General features: G+C 27.0%; 1 protein-coding gene across 1 annotated transcript; it reads left to right on the plus strand.

The window, feature by feature from the left end:
• Positions 1 to 270: 270 nt before the first annotated feature.
• On the plus strand, positions 271 to 2,549 carry LOC107031432. Its single transcript, XM_015232807.2, has 3 exons — positions 271 to 1,321; positions 1,421 to 1,610; positions 1,703 to 2,549. The coding sequence occupies exons 1-3, from the start codon at positions 911 to 913 to the stop codon at positions 2,296 to 2,298; spliced, it is 1,197 nt and encodes a 398-aa protein (XP_015088293.1). The 5' UTR covers positions 271 to 910; the 3' UTR covers positions 2,299 to 2,549.
• Positions 2,550 to 15,153: the final 12,604 nt, after the last annotated feature.

Below are 15,153 nucleotides of genomic sequence, written 5' to 3' on the forward strand. Positions count from 1 at the left end.
TTATCTTATCGAATATAAAAGAAATATTTTATAAAAAAATTAAAAATAACCTACAACATCAAGAAAATGATAGCACAAAAAATCTCTTAATAATTTATGTTTTCATATTATTCAAAAATTAGCAAGACACAATCCGTATTTTTTAAAAAAAAATTATCTATGCACACAAATTATGAGGTGGAAATTGATATCCTAGTCAGCACCCTCACCCCCTACCCCACTTCTTCACTTCACCCACGTTTCCCTCCTATATAAGGCAGCTTATATTTTCTCATTTTAATTAACTTAAAACATCATAAAAAGAAAAGAGAGAGAAAATAGAAAGTCATTCATATTTTTTCTTTCCCTCTTGCCGGAGATAACGACAACCTCGTCGGAAAATGAATATTCCGGCGACTTGTTCCTTTCTTCGCAAATGTAATGCTTGTGTTTCAGTTCATTACCGTCACGTTTTCCATGAAAAGTCTTCACCAAAAGCACACACATTCCTTTCTTTTCCTCATTTCTGAACAGAGTTAAGGTATCCAAAGTTCGATCAGTTTTATTTTTTCTTTCTTTTTGAATAAAACTTGAACTCTTTGATTGATTCGGTTAGATGTATATGTGATGATGTGCAACTGCTTTTGGTAAAGGAAGAGGAGTTATACTTTTTGAGAATAGATTTAGGTGAATTTTGATATTAATTTTCTAATTTCTGTGAGTTTTTTTTGGTGATTTTTCTGCTATGTTTTCTGTGAGGATTTAGGGCTGGTTTTAGATGCAGAATTCTGATTTTTTGACATCAGCGAGTAGGTGTTTAAAGCTCTGAAAATTGAGCAAAACTGACAGAGGGAGTATAATTAGGCTTAGAGAGAGAGAGAGTCTGTGTCTGTATCTGTGTCTGTGTGCACCGTTTTGATTGTGATAGAGGATGCCTCCGACGAAAATTCAGCCGATCGATTCTCTGTTAGACAGAGAATCGATCCAAAGCGACACCACTAAGCCTGTGCTGAAATCGCGAATCAAAAGGTTTTTTGACCGGCCGTTCCCCAGCGTCTTACGGATTTCGTCGGGGACAGAGAAGCCGAATGCTGCCGGCGCCAGTAATGAATTGGCCAATGGAAAAGATGGAGCAGTTCCCGAATTCGAGCCTAGCTCTCTTTGTTTGGCTAAGATGGTTCAGAATTTCATTGAGGAGAACAATGAAAAGCCTTCACCTGCTAAATGTGGCCGGAATCGTTGCAATTGCTTCAACGGAACCAACAATGATAGCTCCGATGACGAGTTTGATTTTGCTGATTCAGCACACTCCTCCTTTAACGATTCTTCTGATGCTCTCAAGGTAAAAAAGCACAGCTTTAGCTCTGAGCAATTCCGTTTGAATTTTCCGTTCGTCTTTTCAAGTTATAATCTGATTGTTCTTTTTTTCACTATAATTCAGAGCTTAATTCCGTGTGCAACTGTTGTCGAGAGAAATCTGTTAGCTGATATCTCACAAATCGTTGAGAAAAACAAAGCTTGCAAGAGTAAGAACGATTTGAGAAAAATCGTCACCGATGAACTCTTGAAACTTGGCTACAATGCATCCATTTGCAAATCCAAATGGGAAAAGGCTCCTTCTGTTCCTGCAGGTACATGATCTTCCTTAGTCATTATTTTGATTTGTTCAATTTTGGTCAACTTTTGTACTGATTTTAATTTTTTATATATGAAAACTGTTCAGGTGAATATGAGTACATTGATGTGATTGAGAAAGGAGAAAGAGTGTTAATTGATGTAGATTTCCGATCGGAGTTTGAAGTTGCCCGATCAACTAGCAGTTACAAGGCGGTTCTTCAATTGCTACCTTTCATCTTCGTCGGAAATTCCGACCGCCTTCTGCAAATAGTGTCCATTGCCTCAGAAGCCGCTCGACAGAGTTTGAAGAAGAAAGGCATGCACATCGCTCCATGGCGTAAAGCTGAGTATATAAAAGCAAAATGGCTTAGCCCACACATCCGAACCGCAGAAGCCACAGTGAAGAGTGAGGTCAAGGAGAAGAAGCTTGTTGAAGAAGTTGAGAGTAAACAACTATCTGATTCTGAATTTGGAGAATTAGAGCTGATTTTTGGTGGGCAATCGTCTTACGATTCCAATTCGTTTACGTTGCTTTCATCATCATCACCGCCGCCGGTGAAATTTTCCGGCAGCGAGGAAGAGAAGCCGGTACAGCCGGTAATGATGACATGGGAACCTCCCGCATTGAAGCCCAAAAATTGTGAGAGAGGAAACAAAGTCATCGTCCCCGGATTGGCTTCCCTTCTCAGGGAAAAGCCCTAAAAAATTTTGTTTCCTTTTTCTAACTTGATAAGAAAGAAATCTAGTACTAGTAGTAAAAAAATATATAAAACATATATAAAAAAATATATAGAGAAGGATAATCGGAGTTTCAGATATAGATCGGAAACCCTTTTTTTTTCCGTTCTCCGTTCGCAAGGATCTGTAATAAGAAAATCTAGAACCATCCTTTGCTGTAATAATTTTCCAAAATGCCAAAAAAAAGAAGAAAATAGAGAAACAAATTATCATTACAGTGTTTTCACTCTTTTTTTTTTATGGTTAAAATGCATATATCAATATGTTTCCTAATAAGGGAACAATCTATATTTTCTGCTTTATTTATTAGATAATAACTCTAAATATTTTTGTTGATATGAGAAAAATAATTTTTGGGAAGACGAAACTGCAGGGGTATGACGGAAGGAACTCGTGCCATCTTGAACACCGTGAGAATAACGTGATATTCTCTTTTAGTAGTTCGAATTTATTATCGTAAGATTAAAGGTAATTTATATTTACATTTTAAGAATCACTTTGTGAGATTTTTTACGAAATTTAACTAGTCGAATCTAAATGAAATGAATCTTTTTTTTTTTGTAAATTACTTGATTATGTTTTTAGTTAATATATATTTTTTATGTTTAATTGAAGAAGTGTGATTTGTGTGGGTGAACAAACTTGATCTCCTTTTTAACAGTGTGAGCTTTTGTTACTTTAATGATGGGACAAGTTGGGAGTGGAGAAAGAAAGTGAAAGTTACAAAAATTAGTGAGCTTTAACACGTGGTTGAAATATATTGGGAAATGGTAAAAAAATAAAAATAATGAATGATTTCAAAGGTCTCAACACCCAAGCAAAGAATACTTTTCTTGAATTTACACAACTATTTGACTGTTTGTTTGGTTTTACTTGGGTTGGATTAGTTTTCAGTTTTTTTTTTAAATTTTAAATATGAAATTTATAATATTAAATATATTTCACACGATTAAGTTTATTGATTATTAATTAGTTATTATTTATTAAGTAAAATAAAAAAATATGAATTATTGAGTTTATTTTGTTATACGGTTGAGTTAAGTAATTTTTTGTAACTCCAAATTAATTTGATTGAATTTAAAATTTGTGAAATTTTGGATTTTATTGCTCTAACAATAGAATAGTCAATTTCAATTATGTCGAGTTTATCTGATTTTTATTTTTACGCAATTTAAAGTAATTATTTTCAATTATTTCAAATTTAATAATTTTTCGTAACTCCTAATAAATTTGATTGAATTTAGCATTTGTAAATTTTGGATTTTATCGCTAAAACAATAGAACAGTCAATTTCAATTACGTTGACCTTATCTGATTTACCTTTTTACTCGGTTTGAAGTAATTATTTTCAATTACTTCAAATTTAGTAATTTTTCGTAACTCCTAATTAATTTGACTGATTTAATATTTGTGAAATTTTGAATTTTATCGCTCAAACGATAGAAGAGTCAATTTTAATTATGTCGAGCTTATCTGATTTATCTTTTTTACGCAATTTGAAGTGATGATTTTCAATTATTTCAAACTTTGTAAATTTTCATAACTCCTAATAAATTTGATTGAATTTAACATTTGTGAATTTTGGATTTTATCGCTAAAACAATAGAATAGTCAATTTCAATTATGTCGACCTCATCTGATTTACCTTTTTACGCGGTTTGAAGTAATTATTTTCAATTACTTCAAACTTAGTAATTTTTCGTAACTCCTAATTAATTTGACTGAATTTAATATTTGTGAAATTTTGAATTTTATCGCTCAAACAATAAAAGAGTCAATTTCAATTATGCCGAGCTTATCTGTTTTACCTTTTTTACGCAATTTGAAGTAATTATTTTCAATTATTTCAAACTTCGTAAATTTTCTTAAGTCCTAATAAATTTGATTGAATTTAACATTTGTGAATTTTGGATTTTATCGCTAAAACAATAGAATAGTCAATTTCAATTATGTCGACCTCATCTGATTTACCTTTTTACGCGGTTTGAAGTAATTATTTTCAATTACTTCAAACTTAGTAATTTTTCGTAACTCCTAATTAATTTGACTGAATTTAATATTTGTGAAATTTTGAATTTTATCGCTCAAACAATAAAAGAGTCAATTTCAATTATGCCGAGCTTATCTGTTTTACCTTTTTTACGCAATTTGAAGTAATTATTTTCAATTATTTCAAACTTCGTAAATTTTCTTAAGTCCTAATAAATTTGATTGAATTTAACATTTGTGAATTTTGGATTTTATCGCTAAAACAATAGAATAGTCAATTTCAATTATGTCGACCTCATCTGATTTACCTTTTTACGCGGTTTGAAGTAATTATTTTCAATTACTTCAAACTTAGTAATTTTTCGTAACTCCTAATTAATTTGACTGAATTTAATATTTGTGAAATTTTGAATTTTATCGCTCAAACAATAAAAGAGTCAATTTCAATTATGTCGAGCTTATCTGATTTACCTTTTTTACGCAATTTGAAGTAATTATTTTCAATTATTTCAAACTTCGTAAATTTTCTTATCTCCTAATAAATTTGATTGAATTTAACATTTGTGAATTTTGGATTTTATCGCTAAAACAATAGAATAGTCAATTTCAATTATGTCGACCTTATCTGATTTACCTTTTTACGCGGTTTGTGTTAGGATCGAATCCACACACACACACTTGATGAATAAAGAACACAAGAACTTTAGAGAGAAAAGGATGAGAGATCTAGAGAGACAAAGAGAAAATCAATATTTCGTGGTAACACCCCGTGAGTAAACTCAATTATGTCGAATTTATCTACATGTTTTCATACAATGTAAATTGTATTTATTAGTATAATATGAATAACCAATATGGATATTGATTATATTTCTATTGAAATTTGTTATAGAAATTTATGCGACTCGTGCGATTTAACGTACACGTGCAGTATAAGCGTATATATAAATATGAAAATTGACTAAAGTTTAATCTTGAAATTAAATCCATAAATTTTAAATTTTAAATCTTTCTATGCACATAAATAAACTCAATTAAAACTTTGTTAGATATATTAAGTTGAATTCAAAATCTAAAAAATTAGTGGTGGTAATGTTGAATCTATTAAATTTAAATTTTAACTTTATCTCTGTTCATAATCAACTTATTTAATTTTGAATTGAGTGTTTCCAATTTGATTAGTTAGAAACTTTAAAGGGTCAATGTAACAAAAGAAAATTAATAAAATAAATCAAAACAAAGTAGGTCAACAAATTCAAAGTGGAAATTTTGTAACTGTCTACGTGACAAGATTTGAGTCAAACAACTAAAAACATAGCAATTTTGTTTAAAAAAATGTTTAGAATTTTAAGTTTATAGATTACATTTATTAAAAAACTATTTTGTTAGATAAGGCTTTTCTAGAAATCAATAACTTGTAAAAATGGTAAATAATTATTCAATTTCCTTTTTCAAAGGCTTCAAAGGTTTAATAAATTGAATTGACAAGTATAAATACCAAAATATATTTAAACTAGTTTACCATTCTTATGGTTTTCAAAAAAAGGCTATTTTAAATAATAGTGTCGGAAACAGAATTTTAAATATTGAACGATTTATATACGCGCGTGTAATAATATATTTAGCTTATACATTATGTAATTTTACGATAAAAAATTTAGGATCACTTCAATAAACATCTGGATAAAAGAAATATTAAATAATCAAGACTTTAACATGAAATATAAATTATTTCAATGCAATTTTTTAAAAATATATAGGCTAGGCACTAAGAGAATTTTAAAACATAAAATGATGAATTAAAACATTTTTGGCATATTCCATGAATATGTTTTTAATGAAATCATTAGCAAAGATTAATTTGTGTTCTTATTGATCCCAGCTTGGAGGCACTAACCATCTTTTTTTTTTTTCCTTTTCCAGATTAGCACATAAAGTTTATTAAATTAAAATGTTTAACACTTAATTTTCTGACAACCAATTGTGTTAGATTAAACCCACTCTGGCAAAAACCTAATCTGCTTGTCATATTTGATCACACACATAATAACTTATTAATATTATTTTATGTTTATTCCTTTTTTTAATTATCATATTATTTTATGTTATCATTTATTATTACATTATTGTATTTTCTTTTTAAATCTATTTTGACATGTTTTACTGAATCGAGGATATATCAATAATAATATCACTAGTTTCATAAGATAAAAGGGAAAGTTAGAAAAATTCAAGTCTTGTAAAATTATACTGATTATGTTATAAAAGTAATTCATCCTCTTTAAATATTATAAAGTAAAATATTAGTATTTCTCTAAAATTTATTATTTTAAAATATCTACACAATGATTGTGGTGGGGGCTTTTGGCAATCCATTCTGTGTAGTGTATATCCCTATATTAATAAACATTTTTTTATTAACCTTATTTTATTTGTATAAAATAAAGTAGATGGGGTCCAATAACAGTTAAAAAAACTCAGAGAACCAAAATTAGATGAGATGAGGAGTTTGTAGGGTCACTTTCTTTATTATAAAATATAGTAGTAGTTATTTTTTATATTATTATTATTATTATTATTATTATTATTATTATTATTATTATTATTATGAGTGGCAGTGGGGTCCAGATATCTGTACAAAGCAAAATAAGAAAAAGCTATTGCCCAAAGCTTTGACAATAATAATAGCTTTATGAAAGCAACCCACCACCTACTCTCCTTTATCTAACTTTATTTATTTTTCATTTTTCCTCTTTTCCTCAATTGTTGTATTGGAATTGAGATTTGTAATGTCTTGTCTATGGTAAAAACATATTGAATTAATTTAGTAATTGTTATATTTTTAAAAATATGTGTCATATGATTATTAAATTAATATCAACACTCGATGTAGATGAGTATTTACCTCGTAAAAGAGGGTGAAATGAACTTTTTTTTGTCAAAGAGCCAAGCAAGGGAAAAGAAATCATATTGAGCTTTTGAAAAAGTTTTAAAGTTTCATCTAATATTTGATTTTTTTTTCTTTTAAAATAAAGAAGAAAAATAAGATGAATTTTCTTTGTTATTAAATTTATTTCAAGGGATTGAAGTTTTAACGTTTCATCTAATATTATTTGATTTCCTTTTCTTTTAAAATAAAGAAGAAAAATAAGATGAATTTTCTTTGTTATTAAATTTATTTCAAGGGATTTGTTAATTTTTTCTTATTGAGTTTAAAGTTATATATGTTATTGGTATTAAGAAGGTTTTGCATAATCATATTACATGAATAAGAGTGTGGAGTTAAAAGGGTAAAAAAGATTGTCAAAAATTCCAAAAGGGCATATTAATTTCTTTTAAAATCAAAACGGTAAAAACGCTAGCGACTTATACCTTCTGAAAAAGGGAAATCGCTGCCATAGCAGCGATTTCTTAAAATTGCCTTTTCATTTTTATTTTTTTTAAAAAAATTAAACAAATCGCTCCACACGGAGCGATTTTCAAAATAAAATAAAAAATTTCTATAAGTCACTGCAGAAGCAGCGACTTCCATCAAATTTTTTTTTTAATTTTTTTAATTTATTTTTTGCTTTATTTAAAAGAAAAATTGCTTCAATTTTTTTTTAAAAAAAAATCATTGGCAACAATTTTTAATTAGTTTTTTTTTTAAAAAAATCAAATCCATGTAAAGGCAGCGATTTACACTAAATTTATATTTTTTTAAAAAAAAATCAATTAAACGCTGCAAAAAAATTAGCCGATTAAATTAAGTTTNTAAAAAAAATAAAAATGAAAAGGCAATTTTAAGAAATCGCTGCTATGGCAGCGATTTCCCTTTTTCAGAAGGTATAAGTCGCTAGCGTTTTTACCGTTTTGATTTTAAAAGAAATTGATATGCCCTTTTGGAATTTTTGACAATTTTTTTTACCCTTTTAACTCCACACTCCATGAATAATACCCATAATATCTAAATGTAAGTTTTCTTGGAATGTGAGAGTTTAATCTTGAGATAAGTTATATTATTTGTTATAATGGACAGTAATAATTTGATAGTGTTCACACTTAATCAGAGATATGGAGTTCGAGTCTTGGGTATGGAGAAAAATTCTGTTGGGAGCGTCACCTCCAAATGGGCCTTGCCGTGAATAACTTGTATTTAATCAAAATTCTAATATAGGCTCCACATATCAAATGAAAAACAAAAAATAAAATAAAATCTGATAATGTGAAAAAATTCCTTACATAAATATAAATTATAATGTGTAATTAAATTCATTCTATTTCATTGTGATGCATTGACTGTAAGTAGTGTTGTGGTTATAAAGTGTTTATATTAAATAAATATAAATAAATTTAAATTAATAAGATATGTGTCTTTGGTACATTATTTAATTATTTGAATGCTTCACTTTTATTGCTTAACCATGATATGTTAATGCAGTTTTGGTGTCTTTAACACCTAGTGCGAATAAATTTTTTCCAGAGTGATTTAGGGTCTTGTGAATTACTTTATTTGATTAGGTTATTTTCTTAATGTTCATTAGTGAATACAATAATTTTAAATATTAAATTGTCTTTATTAAAAAATATTTTAAAAAGTATCAAAATGAGATTTTAAAAGCCGTCAAATTTGCCTAACAAGTTGTGATTTAGTATCATCGCGACTTAAGCAAATTATTAAATCGTAATAAAATAGTATTAGAACTCTAGGTTCACCAATCGATGTTATGAGTTATGAATAGAATCTTTGAAGGCATGAAACCTTTATATTTATCTTCGAAAAATTATAAGCATGAAATCATAAAAATGATATCAAGGAATACTATGTGTGTGTATTAGCTTAATACATCGTTTAGTTCTTAAAGTTATTTAGTGAATTTCATTTAGATACTCGAACTCCAATATGTTTCAATAAAGTATTTGAACAAGTGATAAAGTGTACCTATCTAGACACTTCCAATTGAAATTTGAAAAGAAGAAAGTATGTAATTCAAAAGAGTCTATTATATAGCTAAGTTGATTAAACAAACTATGTCATCTCCTATAGTTATAACTCATATATATCAATCTCGACTGAAACAGATCTTATGTTTTATAACTTAATAATTCTAATAAATATGATAAAAAGAACTGACATATTATAAGTAATTAATTTTTATATCATAATTTGAGTATCGAAATAATTTTTACTAATAAATCTAAATGGTTAGCTATATATTTAATTTTAAAAAATAAATAAATATGACATGATATTTTGGATGGTCACAAGCACATGGAATGTGTACTATGAAGTGGGGTCAAATCCATAAACACTGGGCTTATAAATACTGTGTAGAATTTTGGAATATTCGTTAGTTTTGGGTAAAAATATGTTCTCTCCGTTTATTTTTAATCACAAGTTTTTAAGTATCAAATGTAAGTATTTTATGATCTATCTTTTAATTATATTAATAAGTAAAAAATTATAATATTTGAATATTTTATTTTAAAAAAAAAATTAATATATTTTAATTTTTATTTTAAAAATTAATTAAATTAACTTTCAAAAAGTATAACATAAAAATTATAAATAAATCGAAAAAATAATCCGAAAGCTCGTATTCCAAAATTGTACTCAAAAGAGAGAGCATTGTATAAGTTGAATGACGCCCTCTATTTCCTCTGTTTGATATTTTACAATATTTGAGTTTTGAAAATTTTAAGACTTGTTTGTGTCATAGCAATATTTATTTATTTTGTATTTTGTAATTTGAAAATTGATATTCAATTATTAAAATTTGAAATAAAATTTCAAGTTATATTTCAAATTTGGAAATTGATTTATAGTCTCATTTTTTTTTCCAGTTCAATTTTCACTTTTGAAGTCATATTTCAAATTTGAGAAGTACATTAAAGTATGAAGATTTTTTTTTTCTTGTATTCTTAGAAAAAAATATGTAAAGAGAAGGTGCTTTAACACTAAACGCCTTAATGAAGAAGTGCGTGAGGTTAATTGTAGAAGATATTGAAATGGATAGAGGTAGATATTATATGACAAAATTTTATACTATCGAGAACATAATGAATGATAGTCATGTATCAAAATAAAAGATTAGTAGGGTAGAGGTATAGTAAAACTTTCAGTCATGTGAATAAGTTTTTATTTCATATAACGAATAACTTTTCTTAACATCGATCAAAATGATATATTGAGAACGTGATTTACATTTTAAATTCTTTCGTCAAAATGAAAATAAAACTAAATTATTTCTATTTTTTCGAATTACTACTTAAAAAGTAGAACTTTTTTGTATTTATCCGTTACAATAATGGGTCTTCAGTGTTTTAAAAAATAATGTGGTCCTTAGATTAAAGTACAAATATAGTTTTTTCTTCAACTGCCAACCCCACTTCTCCACTCCCTATTTTTTATAAAAAGAAACAAAAAATAATTTTTTTTTCTGAATTTATTTAGAAATGTTTTTTATTAGTTCAATATGTGGATTATTATAAAAACAAATAAAATCTCATTATAGTAAAAATATAAACATGTGAAATTGTTTTAATCCAACAATGGTTATCACTAATTATACAAAAGAGAAGCTAGTAGATTTTAATGGTTACAACTTACAAAGTTATTGTTATATATGAAAAAAGTTTCACATTAATAGTTGTAGAAAGAAAAAGAATACTTAAATCTTTTGAGAAAAAATATGTGAATTAAATCTAAAGCGAACAATATCATAACATCATAATACTGTTTTAGCAAAAAAAAACATAATAAAACACTTAAACACTAATATAATGAGTGGTTTCAATTGGTTAACCAATTATCTCCCACAAATAGGATTATTTTTTCTCAACCATCCAAAAAAAAAGGATAATAAGAGAGAAAAGGAAATGTATTTGAGATTAAACATGTACCTAATCATAGATTAATTAAGTTAATAATTAGTTATGCATTTAAGAAATACATGTCCTTTCAAATTTATTTTCTTAATTCAGATAGAAATTTGAGGTGAAGCTGGTTTGTTGGGAAATTACATGTTCGACAAGTCAAAAAAGTCTTTTAAATTAGTACTCTACCTATTAGAGTTAAGTTTATCCTAATATTTAAATCATAATTAATGTTCTTTTAGTATTAGGATTGGAGTTAAACCTAACTTATTTATATCATTATGTTATTTTTGCTAAATTTGGATTAGACTTAAATTTCTCCAATACAGTACTAAATTATCCAACATGCTCGGTTGGGTATCAAATTCTTTTTTTGATTATTATGTATTTTTGTATTCGAAAGTTACTAAGTCGATTAATTTGATACCGTGATGGATTTATAGTCAATGTTATTGTGACGTCCATGACAAAAAATAGACTGATGAATTGAAGATTGAAAAGATGATTGACAATTTTTAAAGCTGGCAAATTGTCGAAGAAAAAATATAGTGTTATGTAAGTCAGTAACATGAAATTTTTATGATAGATACATTTATGTGCTCGATATAACGTTGCTCAAAGTGACAAATATTTCTCTTTAGTTAACTTAAACTAGATTAGTTGAACTTTTTTTTTTAAAGCTATCTTTTCTAGGTAAGTCGATAAACTACATTGTCCAAGGTTAATCATCAATTATTAGAAGGATAACTACATCTAAATTGTGCTTAGTAATTATTATGTATAACCTTGTTTCTGATTTCTCCTTACCTTTTATCAAAAATAGTATTTATAATCTCTAAATTCCAATTATGAGACTATGTTGAATATATTATTAGTGCTTTTTTTTTTAATTAGACTCCAAATGTAGTACTATTTCCCCTTAAAATTGTACTACTAAAAACTATCTAGAGAAAAAAAAAATTAAATTAATGCTATTTGGTTGCAAATTTAGTACTTTAATTTGTACTACATTTGGCAGATCCAAGAAGATAAGGTAAGATGAGAGAAGCAAAGTACTGTTGAGTGTTCCTTTCACTAATAATTCAAATTGATTGATTTGTAATTTGTTTAGTTAGCTCATCAATTTAATATCCAACTTTATATATATTTTGAAATTATTAAATCAACTTTAGTTGCATTTTTTATAAATCACCTTGCATCAGCAGTCCATTTTCCTAGCCAAAAATCAAGCACAAGTAAAGGAGCAAGTGAGAAATTATATTGAAAAACTTGTAATTAATCTTGCTGTTTAAGTTAATCAACAAATAAACTTGACTATGATCCACTAACTGCAAAATAATATATACCAACTTGATTAGGTTATTTACAATCTTATATTTTTCTTAAGATTTAAATACCACTTAGACACAATTGTATATGCTCCTACATATCATATCCTCCTCCATTCTTTTTACAAAACATTATTTTGTTCAGTCGAATAGGTTTACAACAAGAATAACTTTTAGCGGCATAAATATTATAATAAAGAGTGCTAAAAATTTTATCGTAGTTAAGTGTCATTAGAACCAATATCGCTAAAGGCTTTAGAAACATATACAAAGAGTATTAATTGCTGCTAATGATATTTTTAACGTAATGTTACTACTTTATTTTTCTTCAAATTTTACAATTTTCATATCCAAATACACTTCTGAACTCCTTACATTGTATTGTTAATTATATACAATTGGGTAATAATACAACAAATTAAACTATATAATTCTTTAATTGTTTAAATGTAACCTTAGTATAGGTTGTACACCTAATTTTCATGGAAAGGTAGGGGAATAGAGATAATAAAACTAAAGTTTGAATTTGACCAGAAGTTAAAAAAAATAATTATTAGAGAAATTTATTAGTGAAAGATTTTCTTTTAAAAAAGGGAAAAGGGTCTGATATACCCCTCAACTTTGTCATTTAGAGCTGATATACCCCTTGTTATGAAAGTGGCTCATATATACCCCTACTTGTAAACAGATGGCTCACATATACCCTTTTCCTCTAACGGAAATGAAAAAAGTAATAATTTTAATCTAAATTTTTATTATTTTTTTCTAAAAAATATAATCCCATATGAGTAAATTTAATTCTCGTCAAACATATTTTTTTTTTTGACTTTTTTTGTTTCAATGACTAATTTATAATTGTTATTTTGATAATCAAATTTGTTTATGTTTCACTAATATTCTTGTAAAACTTATTGTAGATCGACCAAATTTTTTCTTCGAATACGAAATTAAATTACAATACACACAAGAAAAATAGTTTAATTTTTTATTCTTTAAACTAAGGAATGAAAGAAAAAGCCAAAATAAGAATAAGAAATTCAAATAATTATAATAAAAGAAGTCAAAAAATAATTTATATATGAAAAAAATTAAAATATACCTTGAGCTTTGATAGAAGAATCATATATAGCCCTAAATAATTTTTTAAAAAAAATTAGAAGTAATAAATATAAATTTAAGACTAATTTTTTAACTTCCGTTAAATGAAGGGTATATGTGAGCCGTTTGTATAACGGTAAGGGCATATATGAGCCACTTTTATAACGAGGGGTATATCAGCTCCAAATGACAAAGTTGAGGGGTATATCAGACCCTTTTCCCTTTAAAAAATGTTAGTTGGGTTGTTGAGAAAACTAGTAAAAGAGGTTAATGATTTTGTAGTCTAACAGAATTTTCAACCACTTTTTCAAGGTAGCTAAATAGATAAAATTTACTTGTTTTTGTTACCATTTGGTCATTTCTTAAATGCAATATCACATACTTTTGGTGTATAAATGAAAAACAATTGCTATATAAATGAGTTAGTTGTAATTTTTATGTTTAATACATATTGTTGGTGGCATTTCTTGATTTTAACGTTGGCAAGTTGAGTCATTTCAATGGTAAACTTACCAAATAAGGCATCATTCATCTTTTGCTATTAAGGTGTTGTCTGCTTTGAATATAGGTCTGTATGGAAACTTATAGAAATTTCATATATTTGTGGTTAATTAAGTTTTAACTCGAAAATTATTTTAATTATAAAATTTTGGATTTTTCACTATCGTGGTTGTTAGATACATAGCAAATGATACATTACTTAATAGGAGGAATGTATTTGAGAGAGAAGTCAAGGAATATATCAGAGAGGTGAGGAATATATCCGAGAGTGGATAAGGATGTATTCGAAAAGTTTCTTTTGTAAATTTTTTAAATTTTAATCCAAAAGACGCATTGACACTTGATTATGAACTCATGCCCTATGTTATGGACATCACATAATCCTGCTCTAATTCCATTTATAATTGTCTTGATCCAAATATTGTCTGTTTTGCGCTTAAACACGCAGAATTTGTATTTAATCCATAAAAAAAACGTCTCGATAATCAATTATGAACTATTTTTTGTAAGGTCCCTATTTTCTTTTCTAATTCGGATGTGAAATTCGCCTAAATATAATTCACTTGCCTCAAACAAAATTGACCAAGAAACTAAATCCAAACTCCACAATTTCTATATAAAAAAAACAAGAAACTGTCTAATTGTTTTTGTCTAAAAGGAGCAAATATCATTCATTGTATACTTGCAAATAGAATCCTAAAATGTAGTAGATTGATATACATGGACAATAAAACATATATTGAGAATGAGATTATAACATAATTAGGTAGAAATAGTGGATAGGAAAACAACTTATCACTAATACACATCTCAAAATGGTTATAGTTATCCATACGTCTAGTATCTTTAATTGTTTGTACAAGCTTTAAAAGTAGGTTTATAAATTGACATAAATGATTAATCAACCAACAAAAGTTTGGAGCCAAGTGTTATATACCTATTTTTGGGGATCACCATTTAACTTATATCTTTTGATTAAATATTACTTTTATAAATTTAATCCACTTTTACTAAAATTCTTCTCATGTGTATTCAACAACAGAAATTT

This window comes from Solanum pennellii, chromosome 9 (genome assembly GCF_001406875.1).
Source record: "Solanum pennellii chromosome 9, SPENNV200".
NCBI classification, from domain to species: Eukaryota; Viridiplantae; Streptophyta; class Magnoliopsida; order Solanales; family Solanaceae; genus Solanum; species Solanum pennellii.